Below are 27467 nucleotides of genomic sequence, written 5' to 3' on the forward strand. Positions count from 1 at the left end.
TCATAAGTTTCTTCAGTTAAAGGTTACTTTTTAAACTTGGCAATGACTCAAATTTCTATAATTAAGTAAACAATCATAAAAGGTCTCTCTTCATAACAGGAAATGTAGAATTAGAAGCACCAACAGAATTTAGAGAAGACAACTACTCAAAACTACAGTCTGGGGGCTGGCCCCCTGGCCGAGTGGTTAAGTTCGCGCGCTCCGCTGCAGGCGGCCCAGTGTTTCGTTGGTTCGAATCCTGGGCGCGAACATGGCACTGCTCATCAGACCACGCTGAGGCAGCGTCCCACATCCAACAACTAGAAGGACCCACAACGAAGAATATACAACTATGTACTGGGGGGCTTTGGGGAGAAAAAGGAAAAATAAAATCTTTAAAAAAAAAAAGAAAAAAAACTACAGTCTGAAAATTACCTGCTGACCCAAGTATTTCAGCCCATCCAAACAGACTTTCCACTCAATCAAGAGCTGGTAGACGTCCTCCTTTCCACCCCATATCTTCACCACGAAACAAGACACGGATGTATCAAGACGGTCCGGCATTATTCCAAAGTCGAGACTCCGCCACGTTGGATTCTGTTGATAGAAATGAAACCATACTTTACGAAGACTCCAACTTGTTTACAGTTATTTCAGTTAGGTTGTAAATCACTTTGTTTATAAAAACCAAAAGACCTCATAAATACATTAAATTGCAAACTTAAGTGAACCGAGAAGACATTCCAATTAACGTGACGGGGTGATAACGGTACTTCTGAATTTCTCTGCTTATTTATTATAGTCATTAGAAGGAGGATACATTCTAATCTCTCATTAATATGGCTTCATAAGGTATTTCATTTACTTATTCAACACTTAATACACAATTATTAGGAACCACCACGGAAACAATGCCCTTAAAGTACCTTCAACTTATTGCTGGATTCAAATATCTATTTAAATAATTACGTTGTTCCGTGAAAAGTTCAACAACAGAATTATGCAAAAGGTTACACGGTGGGACAGGAGGGAATAATAAACTTTGATGGAACAGGGGAAAGACCACAGAGGCTGTGAAACTTGACTTTTAAAGGACAGACAGGATTTTACCACCAGTTTAAAATAACGAGTTCTAGGCAACTGGGAACCTAACAAACAAGGGCTCCGAGGCGTGAAACAGCAAGGTGTGGGCAGGGAACTAAGACAACTGCTGGAGCACGTCACACAGAGAGGCAGGACACAAAGCTGGAGAGATCAACAATGGACTAAACTGAAGGATCTTCATGCCTTCCCAAGGAGGCAGTCCTTTACTCTGTACAAGATGTGGGGCCACTGAAATGTTTTAAGGTTAAGATGACACGGTCAACTTTATGCTCTGAAGTAACTTTTCATTGAGAATCATCCAGATGGTTGAAACAGTCTCTGAAAATTGAAAATGTTAAGCTTTAATAACACCAATAGACATGAACTACAATGCATTAATTACCTTCATTTATTTCCCCCATATTAAATGTTAGGGCTTTTATTGCTGAATGTAACGATAATCAATCTTATTAAATTAGCAATTTTCACATTACATAAATCAGTGAATCAAAGGCTCTTCATATAAAGGTAACTGTTCTTGGTTTTGCGGCAGTTTTTCCCTGACCAAATGGGAGAAGAGAACAGAGTAGCGTGTTTTTGTTTCAGGGGATACATTGATGTATGTGTTTTTTCCGGCTGGTTGTTGAAGTTTCAGGAGAAGAGACATGACTTCCAGTTTCATAGCACTTATGTCTGATCTATCTTTTTCACTTATATTTTGATACTTTTATTGTCTGATTTCCTTCCACTAAAATAAAAGCTCTGATAGACAGGAACATTGCCTGACTTGTTTACCACAAGACTCCCTAAAGCTCCAAAAGTACCTGGTGTGCTCAGTAAATATTTGCTGAATGAGTGAATTAATGTCCAATTAACTGATATGGATCTGAGGACTCTCAAAGACTACTGAATAGGATAGTAATGACATTTAGTAAGCACATTTATGGAATCAGTTTGATTCTGGATCATATCAAAACTAAATTCCAGTCATCCAAGAATTTCAACCTAAGATCAACAGAATTCCATTCTTCTATGACCCCCAGACTCTATCCCATTATTACTGTTTTAGCGGCCCTGCTAAACAGGGGTAAAGTTTCATTTAAATATGAAGATGAGCATTAAAGTCTAGGAATAATTATGCAGACCTGTACTACAAGAAACGCTAAAAGAAGTTCTTCAAGCTGAAGGGAAACGACACCTGACAGAAACCTGGATCTATAAGAAGGAATGAAGAGCCCAGCAATGGTAAATATCGAGTAAACAGAGAAGACTATGTTTTTCTTATCCTATTTTCTTTCTATCATATATGACTGTTTAAAGCAAAAACTATAACTGTACAGAGGGTTTATAATCTACATCCAGGTCACACACATGAAAGTAACAGCACAAACGACAGAAGGTGGATAACTGGAACTATACTCTCTCCAGGTTCTTCCATTTTACACGAAATAGTTGAGTGCATACAATAATCCCCAGAGCAACAATTTAAAAATGAACGCAAAGAGTGCAGCTAAAAAGGCAAAGAAAGAATCTAAAATAGAATATGAAAAAATAAGGATATTTTATATACACATTATATACTTTATACATATACACACTGTATAACGATTCCATTTATAGGAAGTTCTAAAAGAGGCAAAACTAATCTGTGGTGAAAAATGGTTTCCTCTTGTTGGGGGAGGGATTGAGCACAAGAGAACTTTCTGGAATGATGGAAAATGTCTACATCTTGACAAGCATATATGCATTCATCAAAACTCAGCAAACTGGGGCCAGCCCTGTGGCCTAGTGGTTAAGTTTGGCGTGCGCCGCTTCAGCAGCCCAGGTTTGACTCCCAGGTGCAGACCTACACCACTCGTCAGTGGCCATGCTTTTGCAGCGACCTACATACAAATAGAGGAAGACTGGCACAGATGTTAGCTCAGGGTGAATCTTCCTCAGCAAACAAAAAAGAAACTCAGCAAACTGAGTTTGAGTTTCAAAATTTATGCATTTCACTGTACATAAGTTTTACTTTCTTAATAGAAACCCCATAAATAAATATTAAACTCTAGTGCATAGGTCTGCTTTTTGTAGTGATAAGGGTTGGCATTTCTGAAGCCACCTGCTGTATATTCTAAGCGTGAGTGAATGAGTGAACATTCTGAGGACAGTGGGAGCCAAGTTTCTCACTGTTGGGGAATGGAGCCACAAACCAACTGAAAGTCCAGTTGGACTGAAATTGGAGATATTGGTATGGACATATGGGTTTTAAAAGACAGAGCAATAGCTATGGGGGGGGGGGGGTTTCCTAGCTCAGTACCCTAAGAAAATCTACAAGGAATGAGCACCCCAGTAACAACAAGCATGCCCAGATCTTGCTGCCTTTTTAGCATTTTCACTAAAAGGAACCACTTCTTTGAGGAAAAGGCTTATTCCAGGGCTGCAGCTGGGAAAGTAGAAAATGAGTCTGGAACACCCTGTGCCAGAAAGTAAGGAAGCACTCAAAGAATGATGGGGACGTATCAAAAGGATACCAATTTACAGGGATCTCATTAACCAAACGTGGCGTAATTTAAGCAAAAAGTTAGTAATGACAGTAATGGATTATAAGCCACCGAATAAAAGAAGAACCTATGAGTTCATAATGATATAAATTAATAAATAACTAATTAATTAAATGGGAGATTAAAGTAAAGTTAGAATGCCAACTAATAAATATAACAGAAATGATCGGAGTTAGAAAATCATCAATGGATGCTAAAACTGGTGAGCAAGCATGTGTTGAGAAGCAGGATATATACAAAGTCTCAAAGTATCTGCCCCACAAATCACTTATTAATTGTAAAAGGAAAAATTGTAACTTCCCAGTGGAGCAATCTGACAGGCCCCACCTTAATCCAGTGATGAAAGTTAACATCAATATTGGGAGAAGCCAATGAGAACTGCCTCCTACAGCAAATCACTGAAAAGGATATAGCATTACTTCTACAGTTTTCCTGCCAAAATGCATAACTTGAATCAAATCATGAGGCAACATCGGAAAACAAAGCGAAGGACAGTCTATAAAATAACTGGCCTGTGTAGTTTTAAATGTTCAAGTCAAAAACACCACAAAAAAAGCCTAAAGAACTGTTCTAGACTGAGGGAGAATAAAGCAACATGACAACTGAAAACAGTATGGAGGTTACTCAAAAAATTAAAAATGGAACTACCATATGATCTAGCAATTTCACTTCCAGTTACTTATCCAAAGGAAATGAAATCAGTATCTCAGAAATATATAGACTCCCATGCTCACTGCAGAATTGTTCACAACAGCCAAGATACAGAAACACCTAATGTCCATCAACAGGGCCAATCTTCCTCACCAAGAACCAAAAAAAAAAAGGAATAAAACTAATTTTTAGAAGACCCAATAACGGAAAAGATACATCTTACAAGGAGATGCCTGCAGAGATGAATCAAATGAAGGCGTCTCCTCATGACGCAGTTTGAGGCCCTAAAGCCTAAGAGTCGGAGGGCCTTCCAGGCCTTCGAATTACACCTCCTGAAAAGGCAGACAATTATTCCTAATGTGTAAGGAATTTATTTCTATGTGTAAGAAACATTTATTTCTATGCCTATGTGTAAGATCACCTCTCAACAAAAGTACACGTGCTCTAGAATATGAGATAGACAGTATAATCGCAAATTCTCACTCTCAGAGTGACAAAGCACTGTAAAAAGCAGGAAATAACCACCCCTTTTCAAAGTGAAAAAAGGGAAGGCTTGGTGAGCGCATCTGAAAGGCCACGTCTGCATGGGGGGAGGGACGATTTGGGGAGCAGTTGTAGTATTAACTATTTGTAAATACTTCATTCTACAAGAAATTAAAAACCTTTGGAGGGGCGGGTAGCCTTTTGAAGTCATTTCACGTGGTTGAACAGATGACCTGGCTTTCCTTTCTCAGCCAATACAGCATTAGTACAGTAGAGCTACTGTGAGTCTCCTCAGTACAATGGCCTTCGTTTACACTTGTATAAAGTAGCTGCCAGACAGTGAGCACTAATTTCTGAGTTGCTGCGTTCAGAAACAGGCAGATACAGTCCGCCACACAGTTAAAGACACTGTTGCCCAATAATGTTACGGTAAACACCCAGATGATTTTTATTTATATTTAACCTGTACACATCAGCCCATTTTCCAGACAGAACAAATGAATCAAACACTAACATCCTCTAAGGACCTATACTGTATTCACCAAAAGTACAGTGGCAGAATACCAGGATATTTATCGGGATATTACAGCTTTGACCGCCTGCTAACCACCCACAAAAGAATCTAAAATTATTATTTATTACCAGGACAACTTATCTATAACACCCCTCAACAACTGCTCAATTGATCTCCCTTATTTATTAAACAAACACACATGTACTGAAAAATTTCAAAACACACACAAACTAGCTATCACTGTCCTTATCACTCAATAATAAATGTACGATCACAAGCAACAACTGAGAATTCATAAAAGTTATTCCAACTTTCTCAAAACACACAAGATAACTCTCAGGAATCACGTGCTGAATTTATAAGTAGGAGTTATTCCTCAGCCCAATAAACTCTCTTTCCCCTGTGTCACTCACGTCTCTTCAGCCTTCATGTCTCAACTTAGGAATTACTTATTGTTAGAAACCCTTCCTAACCACCCTCTCCCAAACTAAATAATACTCCTACAGGTTTTCGTAGAATCCTGTTCTTCCCCGGTACTACAAACACATGTGTCAACTATCTTAGTCTCCCTCCAAATCGTGTAGCTGACCAGACAGAAGCTGGAACACCTTGAAGATGAAGCAGTTTAACACAGGACAACATAACTCGGCTCAAGCAAGAGGAGCCAACTCCCTACTCACATGCACACACCTACAGAGAGGAAAGGTTAATTCATTGGGTCACAATTCAGCTGAAACATAAACTCGGTTTGAGAATCACTCAAGCCAGTTAACTCCTAAATAAGTATTTGTACTGCTCAGTTCAGTTTTTTCCCAAATGTTTAAAAACAGCTCAGGCAGTCACAATTCCAACAGAAGTTTATGGTTCTGATAATTATGTCACATGCTTTCCCTAAAAATACATGCTCTAAAATTTTGTTTATTTAATTGTAAGGCCCATCACCAACCTCCACTGGACCTCTAGCAGACATGATCAGCTGAAGGAAGTGTGACACAAGGGAAGCAGCAGGATGCTGTGAAAGAGCGGGGCTCCTGAACATCGGTTCTACCAGTCAGCGCTAGCTTTACGGCCTAGAGCAAGTTCCTCAGCCTGTCTTAACCTCCGTTTTCTTACCAGTAAAACAGGCATATCTCTTTCCTTGGACAAGAAATGTTCACATATTGAGGTATACGGGGTGGCTATTCTGGTTTAAACCTGACTCAGCCTGAACTAAAAAGAAACCTGACTTATGGCCTATCAAACATTAAAATAAACGCATTAAACATTATCTCAAAGTGAAAGAATGCTCACTTTGAAGATAAGGACACATACTTCCTTTCCTACCACCAGTACCAGTATCAGTAACACCCGTACCAGTACTCCAGAAGATAAGTTTCCTTTCCCGGACATCAGGGTCATGTGGACCTGCTAATGTGCAACTGAGCGTCTCTTTGAAACTGAGAAATATGTATCCTGGGTATGTCCGTTCTTTGTTCTAAAAAGGTATAAAACTGTACTGAAAACCATACTTTTCCAGAACACTTTCTTCCTTTGTGGAGAATGCCTTCTCGAATTATAGTTCTCAACCTGGCTCAAGTAAAATTAACTTCCTCTCCCTTACCTATGGAATGGTTGTTGGTTATCTGCCTCAACACCTTGCAGCACTGTTACCAGGATGCGAAACAATGTACATAATGCATCCAACACGCCACTTGAATCACATGTGAGTACTTAATAATCGATATCTCTTATTTATTAAAGAAACACACAGGAACTAGCTATCACTTTTCTTACTCCCAACATGAGATTTTTAATTTCCTAATAGTTAAAAACTCCCTTTTTGTAAAAATATCTAATGATTAACTTTATAATTGTTAAATATGGGTACATGCGGGTTCATTACAATTCGTCTTTACTTTCGAGTATGTACAAAATCAACTTTAGAGAACTTAGTTATTGCTCCAATCATTTCAGTTAATACCGATGACCCTTCAATCACTAAGAATCTAACCTCTTCCTGAACCAAAAGAAAAAGTTCCCAAAATCTAATAAGTGGTTTGGAGGGTATGGCTAGCTGAAGCCAGAGACATTAAAGCTGAATTAGAGATTCCCCAGTAATTATTCCATACCAAATATATCTGAGAAGAAACCAGGACTGACATATAACTTGGAGACACATCTTCACTACCTGGCCTGTCAAAGGTGGATTATTCTTGTTACTCAATGCGACAGACACTTATGAGACTTCTCTGGGTAAAGCATTACACTCGGCTCATTAGAATAGAGAAAAATGAGTAAGTGGGGGTTCTTGTCCACCAGATGCTCCTAATATTCTGTGACCTGTAACAGTATCCCTTCCAAAATCTGACTTTCATGCCATCCAGCCCGTGGCTATCATCTCCTATTTTCCCAGCTCCTCTGCTGCCCTGCTCCTCAATCCCCTTGCCCCTGTCTTCGTCATACTTGCCAAGCAAAATCCCAATCCACCCCTGCTCACTCCACTTCTTAGCCATTTCTTGAAAACCTCAAGCACACTCTTGCCTTTGTACTTTCCTGTTTCTTGGCCTAGAACAGTCTTCTCCCACACAGACGCATAGTTTGTTCCCTCACTTCTTTCAGGTGTCTGCTCAAATCATATCCTCTACATGACTACCAGAGAAAAAACAAGCAAGCACCCCTGCCAGATCCTCCCTTTTCCTGCTTTATCTTACTACATTGTATTTATTACCATTTAACAACATATTCCGATTTCTCATCAATTCTAACATGCACTTTGCTTCACACTGTAAGATGAATTCTGATTTTAGGAATGTTAAAATCAATGAGGTCCTACAATCTTTGACCACCAGGTGGCAGTCATCAGGTGTCACTGTTTCTACATGCACAACCTTAAAAATAGCTGGTCTCAATATCAATTCTTTCAAGTTAGATACATTGTTGGCACCACATGTGCTAAGTTTAACTGCCACTTAAAATATCTCTCTTGATTTAGATTGAAACAAAAAAAAGTCCCGTACATAATAGCTATCAAAAATTCAAATTCAAAAGATTAAAAACATACCAATTGTTCACAACAATGTAGAGTAACCAGAACTCTCATAAACTGCTGGGCAGAGTGTAAATAAAACAATAATTTTGGAAAACTGTTCAGCAATATACATCAAATGTGATCACATGCATATTCCCAGAAAGTCCACTCCTAGATGTACACCCAACAGAAATGCATACATACATTATGTTCAACCAAAAGATATACAGGAATATTCATAGGAGCACTATTCATATTTGCTCAAAACTGGAAACTAACCAAATGCCCCGTCAGCAGAAGAATGGATAAATTCTGGTGTATTCAGACAATGGAATACTATAGAGCAAAAACAAACTACAAATATGCCCCACAATACGAATGACTCTTACAATGTAAAGTCAAGACATGGAAGTCAGACTCAAAAGAGTGTGTACTGTATGATTTCGTTTCTATAAAGCTCAAAAACACGTAAAATTACTTTAGGGTGTTAAAAGTCAGGAGAGGAGTAGTAACTGAAGAGGGCATGAGGGGGCTCCCAGGGCACTGACAATATTCTGTTGTTTGACCTGGATGATGGTTACACAGGTGTACTCAATTTGAGACAACGTATCAAACCGTACACTTAGGAGCTACAAACGCTTCTGGATGTGACGGAAACGTCAATGAGAACTATTAAGTTCGTGTCAGTAGAAAAGCACAGAAACACAGCAACAAGGCATGAACTTAGTATTAGAGAAGCAAATATCTGTCAACAGAGAAATAATGTCATCCATCTTCTTTACAGGACTTAAGGAAATTCCCACAAATTGAGGGGGCTGATTAATATTTTATTGCTGAGATACATACAAAAGATTTCCTATCACAGGGCAAGCAATGCATCTAAGGGAAGGAAGATACCCAAACACACACCTTGGAACGGGTGAAATAAATTTCAAAGTAAAAAGAGGCTGGTAAGACTGAATCATAGCTCACACAGGACTACTGCCAAGGCCCTGTGTTTCTGTTTAATTAGAAATATTTATTTTTTCTTGGTGAACATAAAGTCTTACAACTGACAACTTGGATTAGGATATATATTTTTTTTCCTCTGACATCAGAGTGGCAAAACCAGGCTACTCTGCTCTGAGGACCAAGCTCAGAATATAACACTAAGAGAAACAGTCGAAGCCTTAAAGTTACAGGAGTAAAATAGAATATTCACAAGGTCACGAGAGCCCAACTTAGTTCACTAGAGTGGAAATTTACCCAAAGCTTTAGCTACAAATAAAGTATTACTTTGCCTAAGCCTTTAATAGCTAATTAGAAGTCAGTCAATAAATACATTTACGAAAGAGTCCACTCGTTAAGAAACATTTGCTGAGTGCCTTCTGTGTGCCAAGCACAATGGTAACCAGTAGGAATAAAAACATTTAAACCACTATTCAGCAAACATCACAACAGCTTAAGAATAACAAACACCTAAGCAGGGAAGAAACGAACAAATGCTGCTCATCTGCCGTTCTTCAGAGACAGTACGAAGAGAGGTAACAATGTGCATATTCGCTGAGGACTGCTGATTCCTGTAGTGTCCAATGGCCATTAATCTGAACCAGTCACAATGATTTAGCAAAAAGCTAAGAAAGAAGAGTCCTTTCAAAAAGAAAATAAAAAATGAATTGAGATTTATTGATTTATTTTTTCAAAGATTGGCACCTGAGCTAACATCTGTTGTCAATTTTTTTTTCTTTCTTCTCTCCAACCACCGCCCCCCCCCCAGTACACAGTTGCATATTCTAGTTGTAGGTGCTTCTGGTTGTGCTATGTGGGATGCCGCCTCAGCACGGCCTGATGAGCAGTGCCATGTCCATGCCCAGTATGCGAACCGGCGAAACCCTGGGCTGCCAAAGCAGAGAGCGCAAACTTAACCACTCGGCCACAGGGCCAGGCCCAAATTGAGGTTTATTAAACCTTTAGTAAGTTATCAAAGAAACAAAAAACAATCCTTGCCAAAACATCATAATCTCAAAGAATATCCTAAAGGAAATACAGACAAATCAACATTTACCAAACAACTACCCAATAAGAGAAGTACACTGGGAGCTAGAGGGCCAGAAAGCTCTTCGGGCAGTCTCTGACCTCCAGGAACTTTAGTCTGCTTTGGGAGATGAAATGTTCTTGAACAATTACTATGCAAGCAAATGTTGTAAGGATATACGTATACTAAGGAAATAATTACAGAACAAACTGTAAGTTGAAAGGACCTAGGAAGTCTTTTTGTCCAATCCTCTCCCTTTTCTACAAAACATTGTTCAGCTCAAGTACATCAGGGATGACGATGTCACACTTCATAGATGGTTCAGAAGCAATTGAAGATAGGAGACAAAAGGAGTTGAAGACAGGAGTTAATATTCAGAGATGATGTTTAGAAACATGGATTTGGAAGTCGAGTGACTATCAGGTAAATACAACAGCACTAATGTCGACCCCACGCTGAAGGCCCACTGCAGCACAGCTTCCATTCCCACGCAAACCCGGAACAAAGTAACGGGATGCTGCAGAACCAGCCCAACTACAGTTCTGCCTACAGAAAAGGGGGGAGATAAACCAAGGCGACGTTCTCCTCTGTCTGCTCCCTAAACCTCCACTCACCCGGCTCTCACTTCTGTTGCCACCTGAACCAGGAGAGGAAGAGAAACTATCATTTACCCAATAGCCACTACGTGTCAGGCATGGCGCCAGTCACTTCCCATGAATCAGTTAATGTATGTAGAACAAGAACTTTACTGGTGACTGAGGCTCTCAAGAGATGGGCCCAGGGAACTCGTCTGGCCTAGGATCCAAATCTATTATGATATTTTAGAGACATTTAGAAGATAGCTTGATGAAGAGGAAAGAGAAGCAGAGACTTGAAGGCAGAAGGTCTAAGGACTGGGGTTCTAGTTTTGTGGTTATGTGACTACAAAAGTTGTTGGCCCTCTCTGGATACCAGTTTCTTAAGATCTACCCCATCTAGCCTTACAGGTTGTTCCAAGGATCAAAACGGGATATTATATGTAAAAGGATTCTGTAAATATAACACATTACTGATATCCATTTATTCATCTAACAAATATTCACTGAGCATCTATACTATTCTAGACACTAGGGTTTCAGTGGTGAACAAGACTGGCAAGGTCTCTGCTCTCAGGGAACTTTCACTCTGGTAGGTGGGAGACAGATAATAAACACAAACAAATAGTGAACAAGAGTTTCTGATAGTGAGGAATGCCCTAAAGAAAATAAAACGGGCAATGTGAACAAGAGTGTGACTAGGGGAAAGGGGACTACTTAGATAGACTAGTCACAGAAAGCCTAGCTGCAATGACATAGCTGAGACCTCAAAGGAATCGTCAGCCAAATAAAGAACCGGGGAAACAAGGGTTCTAGGCATGAGGAAGAAGACAAGCTTGGCACGTTTGAAGCACTGAAAAAACGAGGTATGCCTGAAACACAATGAGTGAGGGAAAATACTAGAAGACGAGGCTGAAAGAGTAAAGAGGAGTCAAATCCACTATGGTCTCGGACCACTAAAAGGACATTATCATTACCATAAAGCTTTTCTATTTCCCAACATGGCCCAATAAATTGAGCCATTTATGCAATTATCTAGCGTACACATCATCAAAAATAGGACACTTTCAGATTTCTAACTGAGCAATGCCATTGCCAAAAATAATAAGTAGAAAGATCTTATATGATGGCCCTAGACATAAAATCCTTAAGAACTATATCTAAACAAAGATATCGTTTATTACGATGTTTCATAAGTCAAATGATCAAAAACCTCTATAGCAAATAGAAGCGATAGAATTATAGAATTTGAGTTGAAAGAACACTAAAGTTTTTAACAGAAAAAATCAGTTCATTCAGCAAATATTTATCAAGCACTTACTTGTGCCAGGCATGTTCTAAGCACCAGAGATACAGCAATGAACAAATCAACGAAGCTGTAAGCAATAACTGAGCAGAAGATCTAAAAGCAGAAATATCATAACACCAGAAGTGAACTTGAACTTATTTTATATGTCAGCATTTTCTGAAACAGGAGTTACAGGCTTAGTCCTATGTACCTGCCAGAAAGCAAACTTACCAAGGAATTCTTAATCACTTCACTTCTATAAAATTCTGGAAAAAAAGAAAAAGAACAATAAGTGATATGGAAGAAAACAAGCTCATCAACTCTTAATCCTGTAAATTTTTTAACATGTGTTCAGCAAACATTTAAAACATTTTCAAGGAATCTATTCTCTCTATATCTTTATCTGCAAAAAATAAAACAGAAATAAAGATTAAATAAAAGTGTTTTAAAGGGAAAAATATTAGTAAAGAAAGGCCAAAACCTGTTAAGATTTAATTTAGCTTAACCTTAATTTAGATTTAACGTTACTGGCTACTTTTACCCCATATTCAAACCTGAGCCCTTAAAAACTCAGACTTTCTTCTCCCTTGCCTACTGCCACTCTCTAAAACTGATTCCATATACTCTGTTTTTCTCAAATATCTCCAATGATTATCCATTGTACTGTGCGGAATGAATATTGATCTAGTAACCATGTAACCTAAGTGCTGGCTCTACCTGTCATTAACATTCTGTCTCTTTAACTTCCTTGGGCCCACTTTTCATTAGACAACTTTGAGAATTAGACTAATAATCAAAGGTCTTGGTAAGCATCAAAATTTCACGATTCTACAAACCTTCGTATATGTTGTAAATGCTACAAAACCTGAAGACACGATCAAAAGAGGGAAATGTGTCAGAAGTTCAGACACTCCCAGCACCCGCCCCCCACATTCCCTCTGCTGCCCCTGCTGAAGGCCCCTCCTCCACGATGCTTTGTCTCTGCAGAGCCCACAAGGACCCCTGTATCCTCAAGCTGCTATGGGGCTTATCTCCCAAGGGTGATGCACGGACCACTGGTACTTCAGATGATTGTAGGTGATACATGGGTGAACTTTACTTTTTTCTAATGTATTGAAATTTGTATCTCATACATTCAAACCCTAACTGCAAGCTCCATAAAGAGCAGTAGTGTTGTTTCGTACAACTGCTGTCTCCTCAGCAAGCAAGACCATTCCAGGCACAGGGCAGACGCTTGATAAATACTTTTTTATCGAATGAACAATTTCACAGATGATGCTTAGACATAAGTTTAAAAATAACGAACTTAAAAAAATATATTAATATATTAAGTAGTAAAGTATAGATGAAACTCAGATACAGTGGAACTTGTCAAAGTGATCCACCAACGACTGCAGCCTGGGAGTCATCAAGCAGTCAAGGACAAGCAGACCCGGACACAACACTCTTCCGGGCAAACTCTTGGTTAAAGTACTTCTTGACAAACACACCATCTACATTAATCTATGCTTGTCTTCCTTAAGGAAAAAAAAAAAAAAAAGATGAAGATAATTATTCCGTTTTGTGGCAAGACAGTCACAGTGTATTCAGTTAACAGAACAGGTTTTAAGAGAATTTATGACAGGATCCAAATTTTTATAACTACGTTAACAATGCTTATCTCAGGCGACAGACTTAGGCTGCTGACTTTTATTTTTTGCTTGGCAGTTTTCTAATTTTTCTATTTTGAGCAATTATTTTAAATAAGAAAAGAGATCATTCTAAGTGTTTTTAAAGGAAATCCCGCACTGATGATCTTTAAGTTACTGCTAAGTTTTAGATATTTCAAGTAATGTTACAAACAATCTTTTAAAGATATATATCCTGAGACATTTGAATCTATAGGATAACTTTTAGAAGTAAAATTGCAAGAGAAAAAGAAAATATAGTTGGAATTTGATAGATATTGCCAAATTATTCTCTAAAAATATTGTACCAATTTACAATCCCACTTATGAAAATAACTTTCTCCCCAACACTGGGCAATCCTAACTATTATCCTTTTCACTTTTTTGCCAAATGGTTAACCAATTATTCCAACCATAAATTAACTGTATAAATGTATGTGTACATGTATGAATGTGTATACATACATATATTCTAATTTATATGTACCATATATATTTTTAGGGAAAAAAAGACAAAGGGCTAAAAAAAGTACCATTTTTATAACAAGGCACTTTCACTTCATTCTTAATACATTTTTGCATTGTTTAAATTTTTGCAAGTATATATTACTTTTAAAATCTGTGAAAAAAATAATAAAATACTCCTTTTTTCTTTTGAGAGAGAATTCCTCAACTTAATATGCAAAGTGCCCAAATTAAACAGTTCCCAAAAGAAATATCCCTAGCACTGAGAAGAGGAATAGTATTATTTCTTCCAAAACGTTGCTGACTGCCTGACTGTGTACAAATGAACCTGAGCAATCTGCCTTCTCCATCAGACCCTCAAAATGCGCTTGCTAATTCAAGCGGAGAGAGGCCGACAGAGGAGCCTTACGGTGTGGAAAGAGATCGCCAAGTCTAAGGTAACTTCTAACATGCCAAACGTGGGCCGACACTGCCTATCGTTCTGTTACATCTAAAATACTGCCAATGAAACTAGCAGCACGGTACAAAACAGAATAGTGAACTTAGGAGAACTTAAAGTCAAAAGTAGTTCCGGTCCCCAATCCATCACGTGTAAGTTTGACCCTGGACAAGTCAATTAACCTTCTTGGGCCATAGTTCCTTCACCTTTAAAGGAGAAAGACACCTGGAAAATAACAGGGTTGTTGTGAAGCCCACATGAAACAGTGAATTAAACACTCTTTATAAACTCTAATTTTTATTCATACAATTCTATTAATTTTTATTAATCCAATTGGAGCAACACTACTTGACAAGTAAATTTTCAAAAAGATATCATCCAAGACCTATTTCTACTGAAAGGGACCATGAGACTCCAGTGCTCCTCTATGCACGCCAAGACCTAAAGAATCGAGGCAAGCAGACTGCAGAGCACGGTCCCGGGGCGCCACGCGGCTCTGATGCAGCATTCCACTCATTCAACAAACGCTTTCTCAGTACCTCAATCTCACGCATCACAGAAGAAAAACAAACTTAAACTATACTATAAAACTGTTTTTCACCTATCAGATTGGCAAAAAATTCAAACATTTCATTGCAGAGTCTGTTGGTAAGGCTGTGCGTAAAAAGGAACCCATATATAGCAAGTGGAAATGTAAACTAGGACAATTTTGTAATATTTACCAAAACTAGAATTACACACTCTCATTGTACTTCCACTTCTTGGAATTTTCCCCTATACTATAGCTATACCAGCACTCACACAACATAACAAACAAAGTTACTCAATGTAGTACTGTGTGTACAGCAAAAGACTGGAACAACCTATAAATGCCTACCAATGGGAGCTATTCAAACACTTTATGGTACATCTACTCAATGCAAAACTGTGCTGAAAATCTGGGAAGCTCTCTATGAACTCATATGGAAAAACATCTAAGACATATTAAGCGAAAAATGCAAGGCATGGAAATATATATAGCTTGGAACTATTTTTACTTGTATTTGCATAAAGAATCTCAGGGAAGATAAACAAGAAACGAGCAACCGTGGTTACCACGGTGGGGTGGAAGACTAAGGAGAGATGGGGCAGGTGAAAAGAAGACTTTAATATAAACCTTTATATATTCCACGGACTACATTAGCTTTTAAAGAATTAAATGAAAAAAATAAATTTGAGGACTTAGTATGTGCCAAGCGTTGTTCCAAGCACTGGAGACAGTACAGTGAACAAAACTGACCTAAACACTTCTGCCCTCATGGGGCTTCCACTCCAGCGGAGAGGGACGCACATTGACCAAATAAACAACAGTATATCAGCTCATGTTAAGTACTGTGGAGAAAAATAAAGCACAAAAAGACAGGAGGAGAACAGCCACAATTTTGAAGAGGGTTACTCAGCGATCAAGGAGAGTCTCTCTAAGAAAACATTCGTAGTAAAGACCTGAGAGAAGACGGAAAAGCCAGTCATGTGGTGTCAGGAGCAAAGAGTGCCCAGGTCTTCAAAGCGAAGTAAACTCAAGGTACTCAAGGAACGGGAAGAAGTCCAGTGTGGCCGGAACACAGAACTAGAGGAGTAGGGGGAGAGGAGCTCCAAGAGGTGACAGAGAGCCAGATCATGACAGGCCTTCTAGGAAACCAGAGGGATTTCAGCTTTTACTCTGAATGAGATGGGAAGCCACTGGAGGGTTTTGAGGAGAGGAATAACATGATCTCACTTTCATTTTAATAGGATCTTGGTTGAGAACATACTGCAGAGGGTGCATGGGCAGGCAAACCTGTTAGAAGTCTACTTCAACAATTCAGGCAAGAGATGATAGTGGTTTGGAGATAGTAAGAAGTGATTAGATTACAGATACAGATATAGTGTTGTGTTGGGTTGTTTTTTGTTTTTGTTTTTGTTTTTGGTGAGGAAGATTGGCCCTGAGCTAGCATCTGTGCCAAAGTTTCCCTATTTTATGTGTGGGATGCCACCAGAGCATGGCTTGATGAGCAGTATGTAGGTCTATGCCTGGGATTTGAACCCAAAAACCTCAGGCCGCCAAAACAGAGAGCATAAACTTAACCACTACACAACCAGGCCAACCCCAAGATTATAGATATATTTTTGATAATAAGAGCCAAAAGTATTTGCTGAAAGATTGGATGTGAGATATAAAAGAGAACAATCCAGGATGATTCCAACGTTTTTGGCCAAGGAAATGGAATGATGGAGCTGACATTTTCTGATAGAAGGAAGAATACAGATTGGATAGCAGAAACTCAGTTTTAAATATACCAAGTTTAAGTTACCTACTAAACTCCAAAGAGAGATGTAGAGTAAGCAACTGAACACAGGAGCATTAGTTCAGAGGGGAGAGCCAAGCTAAAGATACAATTTGCGAGTTGTGAAAGTGATAAATGCTATTTAAACTATGAGACTTGGGTGAGATCACCAAACTGGATTATTTCTCACCAAACTGGACCACCAATTGGATTATTATAATCCAAACTGGATTATATTCATCATCTGATGTATTCAATATAGCTGGTTAGGATTTCAGGAGAGGACAAACACTCATATTTCACGGGTGAGAAAATAACTATGGCTGAAGAACAAACTTGATTTTATCAATATTCCAAATATAAGAGAGAACCAGAATTGGAACCTAGGCCCTCACGCATTAACACAAGGCTTTGCTCTCTGGGGATGTGACAACTGGTGTTTTGATTTGAACTACCTAACAAGCAGACGGCCTCCTAAGAGCACTACAAGATGTCAAAATCCAAAAAAATTCACACATAGCTTCTTAGGATATGCTGTGAATTCTGCTGAAATAAAAGAATAACTTAGAAATCAACATTTCAGATATTTTTCCAACAAAAAAAATCTTTCTTTTAAAACTAAGAAACACCACCACTAAGCAGGTGGTACAGGTGGTTTTGTGGGAAGAGCCAATTGGCCTTCTACTGTGGTCATCCTACACCAAGGGCCACATAATGATCATGAAATGAATATTCGTGTTTGTCATCACATGGCTAATAAGATAAGGTGGTATTAACTAGGTTTACTACGGAAAGAGCTTCTGGGCTCTTCCTACGCTAGTTCAAAGCTATAGAGCCCAACATATGGACCCAAAAAGAAGACCACGGATAAACTTAATTCAACCATGACATTTTGGAGCAGGAGGAAGTCTCAGAAATCATCAGTCCTCTCATTTTAGAGATAAATTAACTAAAGCTCAAAAGGGGAACTAAATGCCATAGCCAAAGGGCTGGCCAGTTAGTGACAGGCTCATTACCACTACCAGACACTAGACTTCCCCGTGGTTTGTCACAATCAAATGATGACTGTGTCAATCATCATTTTATTGAGATAACTTCAAGAAGCAGTCTATGATAACTTTTAAGCTGAAGATGTAATCTGAGCTAGAAGGAGACAAAAAGCAAAAACAAGAACAAACAAAAAAAATCACTTTAGGATCAGCCCCGTGGCCAAGTGGTCAAGTTCGCGCGCTCCACTTCGGTGGCCCAGGGTTTTGCCGGTTTGGATCCTGGGTGCAGACATGGCACTGCTCATCAAGCCATGCTGAGGTGGCGTCCCACATGCCACAACTAGAAGGACCCACAACTAAAAATACACAACTATGTACTGGGGGGCTTTGGGGAGAGAAAGGAAAAATAAAATCTTTTAAAAAAAAAATCACTTTGCTTTCATCATATCTCTCAGACAAGTTTTTACATCACGGTCATCAATCAGCTGCAAGACTACTTTTTTTTACAAACTACTATTATATTATTAACATTACAATTCTAATAATAATTGCTATCATTCAGCAAATACCTAAAATGTACTAAGTACTCTGTTAATTACTGTTATCAGAGAGAACACCAGAGCAAGGAAGTTCTATGAAGACAATCCAGGCCAGATCATATAGGAACCTATCCAAAATCTCAAATACTCTGGCACTATCATCACATTGCTGAAACCAATCAGTGAGCAGTAGACCAAATGGATTAAGGTCTGCAAAAATGCTTATACGCTTAGGACAAATCATGTCCAAACTGTTTCATTTTCCATCTGGGCACAGAGGAAGAGACACCTAAGAAGTCCCTTTTTCATTTAAAAAGGACAACACAACTGATTTTTGTCTAACAGAATGTGACGGAATTGATGTGGGCCATTTCCATGAAGAAACCTCCCTCAAATAACCTCTCCCTCCTGCCGGGCCAGAGGCCACGTGCTTACAACAGCGGCATGGCAAGAGAGACGGAGCCTGGCCACCTGAGCCAGCACTGAGAGGACGCTGCCAAGGCAGGACCTGACCAAGACCACCTGCAGGGGCCGGCTCCGTGGCCAAGTGATTAAGTTCACACGCTTCGCTGCGGCGGCCCAGGGTTCAGATCCTGGGCGCGGACATGGCACCGCTCGTCAGGCCATGTTGAGGCGGCGTCCCACGTCCCACAACTAGAAGGACCTGCAGCTAGGATATACAACTGTATACAGGGGGATGGTTTGGGGAGATAAAGCAGGAAAAAAAAAAAGGGAAGATTGGCAACAGTTGTTAGCCCAGGCGCCAATCTTAAAAAAAAAAAAAAACCACCTGCACCGGCAGACCACATGTAAGAAATGTATGATGTTAAACCAGTGAGATTTATGGTATTTGTTATAGTAGCTAGCATTAATAATTCAGATTAACACAACTGTGTTTTTAAAATAAGCAATGGTTAGAAGGAAAAATAAGAACGAAATAAAATTATGTGAAAACAGAAGTATTTAGAGTACTTTTTTTCATCCTTAAAAATTATTTTAATGCTATTTACATTGGGGAGGATTCGACTCTAATTAACTCCTGACAATTTTATAATGAGCATATAGTGGTATTAAAATTTTAAAAAAGAAAAAAGTTGTTAAACAGCTACTGATTTAATAAATTTTCAAAAGCAATTAAAACCAAAAAGATAAAGTGTCATTTGAATTTTTCAAATGAGTCCTTAGTACCGCTTATTAAAATAACACCACCTTTTGTTAACACAGACTTTTAATCACATCTTACCAAATGCTATCCCTTATCTCAGTGGCTCCTCATAAAAATCTGTCTTGCAGACTTCATGAAACCTCATTCTCTCTGCTTTACAAATGGAAAAAGTGAGGTTCAAAAAGTCATGATCTTTCTCCAAAGTCACAGAGCTGGTAAACAGCTGAGCGAGAACCAGCATTATGTATTTTCAATCCTAGTCTAATACTCCTGTCATTATACCACACTTCCTCTCTTACACCATCAGACATAAATCACCTGATTATACCAAACTCCCTTCCATCCAATACGTATTCAAAAGATGCTTGTGATTTTGAAACAAATATTTGGTCTATTCTTAGAACTGTCACTTACGAAAGAATCCACATTTCAATATGGGAAACTGAATTCAAAGAAATCATGCAATTCTTCTAAAAAATGACCATGTATACCCTAGGAATTACAGATACAAGAAGAAACGTACTAGGTCCCAATTTCACCATAATATTAAAGAAATCTATTATATTTTAAAGAAAAGCAAATTAGTAATGCATACCAGACTCATATGATCGATTTTAAAAGACAGCTACTGGAATAAAGAGGTGAATAGCTAACATTCACAAAGGAATGACAAACAATGTAAGGCTCAGTTAATCTGAAAGAACTATCTAAAAGCTATGTTTCTTTAATATATATAACAACGTCTCATGAAATATTTTCAGACAGCATGACAATTTAGCTTTCCAATAAACAATAATAGCAAGAAGCACTGAGAATCGCTTGTGCTAAAAAAGAATAAAAATGACAGGGCTGGCCAGGTAGTGTCATGGTTAAGTTCCCATGCTCCACTTCAGTAGCCTGGGGTTTGCCAGTTCACATCCTGGGCGTGGACCTACACACCACTCATCAAGCCATGCTATGCTGGCGTCCCACGTACAAAGTGGAGGAAGACTGGCACAGATGTTAGCCCAGTGACAATCGTCCTCAGCAAAAAGAGAAAGAGTGGTGGGGCCAGGCCACTGGCATAGTGGTTAAGATCACACACTCTGATTTGGCAGCCCAGGGTTCATGGGTTTGGATCCTGGGCACGGATCTACACACTGCTCATCAAGCCACACTGTGGCAGCATCCCACATACAAAGTGGAGGAAGACAGGCACAGCTATTAGCTCAGGGACAATTTTCCTCAAATAGATGTTAGCTCAGGGCCAATCTTCCTCACAAAAAAAATAATAAAACTGAGATGTAACCATCTGTGGGTAGCAAGTCCACAGATCCCCTTACCTTTATATATCTTCTCAGTGTTACACAAGTGAAGTGTGAAGTAGGTATCAAGGAGCTGATGGCCGTTTCTATTAACAATGTTCCGGGCAGCGATGTTCCGAAGATGTCTAAGACGCCGCTAAAAAATAAGAACAAAAAGAGCGGCATTCAGCTTTTTCCTCCTATAAAATTTTCTGCAAGTTACCATTCAAAAAGGAAATATAGTAAACTGTCCCCATCATTTATTTGTTGAGCCAGCAACCCTAACTCAGCCCCTTATTTATGCCTCAGCAACCCCTCTGTCAAACAGGAATTCTACCTGCCCTACCTCATTTACAAGGTGGTTGTGAGCACGAAATGACAAGATACGAAACACTTTCACAAAGCATAAATGTTATAGAAGTGCTATACACCTTAGAAGAGGATCAGTATTTCCTGGAAGATGGACTAAGTAGTACTTTGCTTTGTTCCTTTCAGAAGGATGCTGTAGACATGCAAAGTCCAACCCATACCAAGAGAAAAGAATCAGGTATCACAGACACATGCCCCCACTGCTAGTCTAGTCTAGATGCTAGATAATCTGTACAACCAGGAAAAGAAACCAAAGGCAAAAAACAAAAACAATAACTCACTGGTCACTCCAATAACCCAACTGTTGTGAGCTGAAATTAAATTCTCACTTGACCAGCAGCCAACCAATCTCTATTTCCTAATCAGACTTCCTTCCCAAAAATTTCTCCAAGTAGGACACACAAATTATCCGGAGTTACAAGTGTTGAAAAGGCAAAAAGCTCCATGAGCAACAGTAGAAATCAACAAAAATATAAGACAACTTAAGGGGGAACCAAATCCCTCCTATCGAAGAGAGAAAATGTTGGCGACGCTGAAGTCTGGCGCATCAGATTCATTCCCTAAAGCTAGTTCCCTGTGTCGGATCATTATTTTCAGAGACATAAAAATAGAAACCAAGCGCTCAGTTTTAAAATATGCTTATGCTTAAAGCCCTCCCTGCAGGCTGAAGGGCAGCCCGCTCTCTTGAGCTAAATTCATCTTAATTACACGCACAGTCAGCCAGAAAAGAAGAGTGCTTTCTTTCCACGCACATGCCAACCCCATCCTTCTTCCCAATCTAGAGACTAAGATTCTTTCAGAGAGAAGGTTATTGTCTAACAAATATGTTTAATCCTCTAAGTATGAAAAGTCCCAAAAGTATTTACAAGAAGTTCCTAGGGCTTATGCTAAAAGATTCGTTTTTCCACAATCTGCCAACAGTTTCCATTTCACACCCTGGATTACAGCAACTACTTCCTTCTATTATACATTTCTCATTAGCCCTCTCAGTCAAAATTTTAAATTGACAAGAACCACTAATTGTCTATATACAATAATGACATCCATTTTGCTGTAAGATCACAATCTTGGTCCTCTATTCAAAGACCTGAAAATATTACCCAAAGCCTCGAGCATAAAGTACCAACTTCCCATTATCGCTTTCAAAGCCCTGTGCACTCCGACCTCTCTGTATCCTGTCCTGACTTCCCACCGGATCTTCCACACACCTAACCCCTCGTCCTAGCTCCATGCTTTGGCTAATGCTAGCCCCTCAATCTAGAATATCCTTCTCTTTAAGGAGATCCTATTTCTACTTCAAAGTTAAGGAGAGAAGCTTCCTCCTTCCTGATTCTCTCACTGAAACTAGTTGCTTCCTTATTAGAATAAATAAGAAGAGCTTTGCTTCCATCTCCACCACACCGCTTCATTCAGCCTTGTTGTATTATACGTAGTTGTTTACAGTTATCTTCCCTATTAATCTAGGAGGAAAAGACTGGGTAACAGAGACCATCGCCATCACTACACTGTTAGCATTCATTAAACGCTTACTGTGTGCCATGTACTATGCTGAACACTTCATACATGTGATCTTATTTAATCTTCATAACAAACCTACGAGGCCAGGAATGCTCATTATCATTATTCATCTCTTCATCCTAACATTTCTAAAGAACCAAATATAAACAAAGAAACAAAATAGTAAATAATAAATGAGAGGGATACCTCCAAAGAAGGAAGGAAAGAAAGCAGAGAGAGAGCAAAGGGGTCATACCTATACAGGTAGGCACCTACACACCTCTATCTACACCTACCTAACTAATACAGATATAATTTCGTCTTTACATTCCTCTGTTGCTAAAGAGGACAGAGCAATAATGACCTATCCTTCAACTCAGGAGAATAATTATACCACAAACATAATGCTAATGGAACTGACTGCCTTAGAAGCAGTATGCAGGGCTTGGACAGAGACTGAATCTGTAACAGACGCACAGCTATTGCTGCAGAGATCTTTGCATTATGTAGGAAGTTAGCACAACACCTCCAAGGCACCTTCGGACTCCAAGCTCCAGGACTGTAAAATCAGCGGTGGAATCGACAAACGCTCATCTGGGTGCATTTCCAGCGTATCACTATCATTTCCACGCTTCCCTCCACTGAGGTGGATACAATGGAACTGACCACATCAGGGCACTTTATAAAAAGGTTTATAAAAAAACAAAGACTCCTCCACAAATTAACTAACTATACTTGAGGCACTGACTTTGGGTTGTATGACTTTTTGCCTTTTCCCTTATTTTCTTTATTTCAAAAGCATTATGGTAAGTATTCTCATTACATTATGACTAATTAAAATACAAGATGCTTCCAGCCGCTGGAATGGACAAAAGAAATCACCTCTTCACGGGCAAATTACTGCCGTAACCTTGGTGAGAGGCCGTAAGTGTGAACATGAGCCCTCCTGTGCCCTCTGCCTTGGCTGCTTCTTTAAGAACATTCATTCCAATTTTACCATAAAGCTGCTTATTATTTTTAAAAAACGCTAAACTGCAATAAAGCAGAGTTTAATCAACAATAACGTGCCAATGTTACTATTTAGTTTTGACAAATGTAAGATGTTAACATTAGGGGAAATTGAATGAAGGGAATTCTCTGTCTCATCTTTGCAACTTTTCTGTAAATCTAAAATCATTCCCAAATAAAATGAACGGTTTTTTAAAAGTTATTGCTTTTTTCAGAGTTAGTAGAAATGCAAGTGGGACAAAAAGAGTGCCAATAAAACGTTTCACAAACATTACTTAAACAGAACTCTTCTCCTCTATTCCCACCCATGTACCTCTTTCCTTCAGTCTCCCACCTCCTTCCGTCCTCCCCTTCCCCCAAGATTTAATGCAATTAAAGAACTCTGGAAGGTTAAAACAGAAACCCAGAAAAATGATGACCTATGGGGGTGAGCACAGGCTGGAGGAAATAAGAGACAAAAACAAGACTCCCTGACACTTGTTTATGTACTTGTGACTTCTGTACCACATAAATGTTTTACATATACAAAAAATAAAGTTAAACAAATAAGAAAAAGTTTAAATCAGCTACACCTGGTCCTGAATATAACAATACTAAAAATTACCACCAGTTTTAGGATATATCGTCCACCTTCGCTCAAATTATTACCCTATCATCCAAGGAAGCATTAAAAAAATCAGGGCGACCTAAAGGACCCTCTCTGGTTCTCAGCTCCCCAGAAGATCTACACTTGACCAAAACAACATGTAATTATACCTAACAGGGAAATATGGGTAGTTCCAGATATTTGTCTATCTCACCCAACTAGAATATAAGTTCTACGAGAGAAGAGACTTCATTTTATTTACAGTTGTATCTCCAGCACCTAGATGAGTAACTAGCAACAGCAGGCAGCGAATAAATGTTTTTGATTGAATTAATAAATCCCGAGTGAATTAACCCAGTCAAGAAGGTCTTGGTATGACCTAGGCCTTGCCACGATCCTGAGGGACCCTTAGTGGATGTGACACCCACCCACCAGACAGTGGGAGAACACACAGCACCTCAAACCTAAGAAGGGCCCTAAGAACTGGAAGCAGGCGAAGGCTCAGCAGGGCTCCTGGACTCCAGCACATCCTCAGGACGCGCGTGCCTTCAACTGCACGGGGGAGCACCACCCAGCGGTGCCTCATGGCCTGGCGGCAGCATCTAGCATAAATACACTGCTGTACACCTTGTCTAAATACAATTAAATATCAGATTAGCTCTTCAAAAGGCCCATCTAAAGATAACTAAAATCAAATCTGTCTTATTATTTAAATCGGCTCAAATATCTCAGAAAAGCAAAAATATTCTGAGTAATTAAAATTTACGCAGACTTTGGAATTACCCTTTAAGATAACATTCCACACAGTTTTCTTTACCAGCAACCTCCTTGAACGTTCTCAAGCGCTCCACACTGGCCAGGTGACCAGCAACGCTCTCTGTGTACCATTGTAAGGGAGCAGCTGGAGGCAGCCAAGATGTGCTCTACTAACACCGACCCCAAAGCTCAAGCTGACCGGACTTCAAATCGTTAAGTTGCAATTAACATGGCTTCAAAATCTTTGAAGCACTACCTATAAAACGTTCTATATAGAGGTTGAAAAGCATTCACAAACGTTTAAAATCAACACCTCCTGTTCCGCTTTGACCTGGAGGGTTGACAGATGCACTCAGAGCACAGCTCTGCCACCTGAAACGCCGGCAGTGGGCAAAAGGCCAGAAGGACCCTGAAGTCCTTAACTTTTTTACAAATCTTTCAAGTATAAATTCTGAAACAAGACTTAAGGGGCATGCATGGTAGATTTGAAACATTTGCTTTAGTGAAAAAACAAGAATTACTCACTCACTAGTATAATTGTAAACCGGTGCCTCTAAAGAACCTAAAATGGTTGTTTCTCTTATTAATACTACTAATGTACTTAGAAAACGGCTTTAAAACATAACAGTAGTCTAAAAGAAATTTTTTTGTCTTTTGCATTTTTTGTTTTGTCCTGTTCAGCACCCATGTGGTTAAAAAAAAAACAACTTGGGGGGCTGGCCCAGTGGAGTAGCAGTTCAAGTTCACATGCTCTGCTTCAGTGGCCCAGGGTTTGTAGGTTTGGATCCTAGGCACAGAACTACATACTGCTCATCAAGCCATGCTGTGGCGGCATCCCACATACAAAATAGAGGAAGACCGGCAGAGATGTTAGCTCAGGGTGAATCTTCCTCAAACAAAAAGAGCAATATTGGCAACAGATGTCAGCTCAGGGCCAATCTTCCTCACCAAAAAAACAAAACAATAGGGGCTGGCCCAGTGGCGCAGCAGTGAAGTGCGCAAATTCCACTTCGGTGGCCCAGGGTTCGCTGGTTCGGATCCCGGGTGCGGACATGGCATGACTTGACAAGCCATGCTGTGGTAGGCGTCCCAGCTATAAAGTAGAGGAAGATGAGCACAGATGATAGCTCAGGGCCAGTCTTCCTCAGCAAAAAGAGGAGGATTGGCAGTAGTTAGCTCAGGGCTAGTCTTCCTCAAAAAAAGATAAATTAAATAAATAAAAATAAAAAACAATAACTTAGGATTTCCTTTGTAGAACCACCCTCCTCTACTATCAATCCACAAACTTCCTGTAGAGTTAGCTCCACCTCCAACTGCAAGGGTGCTCATGTGACTCAGATTAGCTAATCAGCACATGTCATCCGCTGGCAACACCACATGATTTAATTAGGGTCCATGAAGACCTAGAGATTGTATTAAAGTATTGAGAGTTCTTTTTTTGTTTGTTTTTTGGTTTTTTGTGAGGAAGACTGTCCCTGAGCTAACATCTGTTGCCAGTCTTCCTCTTTTTACTTGAGAAAAATCGTTGCTGAGCTAACATGTGAGTCAATCTTGCTCTATTTTATGCGGGTTGCCACCATAGCGTGGCTTGACTAGCGGTGCTAGTCCACGCCTGGGATCCAAACCTGCAAACCCTGAGCTGCCAAAGCAGAGCAGGCAAACTCAATGCTCAATGCCACCAGGCAGCCCAGAAAGTTCTTTTTTAACTCCCCCGCTGGCCCTGAACCTGGAAGGACACAGGGCTGGAAATGCTGGCGGCCATCTTTCCACCACAGTGAACCCTCAGAATGAAACCAACAAGGAAGAGAGTAGAGTCAAGAGACGTGGAATGCAGCTCCTGCAACAGAATTTAAGTCTCTGGACCAAACCACACCTAAAATGAGAACTATAATGACAAACACCAGCCACGTCCCTATAAAACTGTCAAAAATAACAACTGGGGAGAAGACACATAATGTAACTGTTTATTAAGAATTTATCCCATAATGGGTTAGTAGAGGAAAAGTAACATTCTAATTATTTAATGGCAAAGTACAAAGAAATATTTCATTTGTTAAACATCCTCACAATTTAGATAATGATCATTTCTGGGGGGTCAATCCATTTTTCTTGATACAATTTTGAACCTCAACATGGGTGACAGCAAGGCTCAAAAACTAGTCAAATCACACCCCAGAGCTAAAAGAAATCCAAAGCAATCTTCGGCAGTGAAATATGCCATCAGGGCTCTACACTCCTCCCAAGTTCTACCTTTCCCTCAC

The 27467-nt window shown here is 39.4% G+C and overlaps 1 protein-coding gene across 6 annotated transcripts in view; it reads right to left on the reverse strand.

Moving 5' to 3' along the window:
* Nucleotides 1-27467, reverse strand: part of UVRAG (UV radiation resistance associated) — a 298734-nt gene that overhangs the window by 247597 nt on the left and 23670 nt on the right. For 5 of the 6 annotated variants that reach the window (XR_011440678.1, XR_011440679.1, XM_001917231.6 and 2 more), the window contains exons 2-4: nucleotides 21030-21147; nucleotides 12372-12406; nucleotides 415-576 (exon numbers count right to left, since the gene is read on the reverse strand). Coding sequence is in view for 4 of the 6 variants with exons in the window: in XM_001917231.6 (XP_001917266.2) it covers nucleotides 415-576; nucleotides 12372-12406; nucleotides 21030-21147 (315 nt within the window). In the remaining 2 variants the exon portion in view is untranslated. The remainder of the gene's footprint in view (nucleotides 1-414; nucleotides 577-12371; nucleotides 12407-21029; nucleotides 21148-27467) is intronic. The other variant, XM_023645688.2, reaches the window with a different exon arrangement.

The sequence above is a fragment of the Equus caballus genome, chromosome 7 (genome assembly GCF_041296265.1).
Source record: "Equus caballus isolate H_3958 breed thoroughbred chromosome 7, TB-T2T, whole genome shotgun sequence".
In the NCBI taxonomy this organism is placed as follows: Eukaryota; Metazoa; Chordata; class Mammalia; order Perissodactyla; family Equidae; genus Equus; species Equus caballus.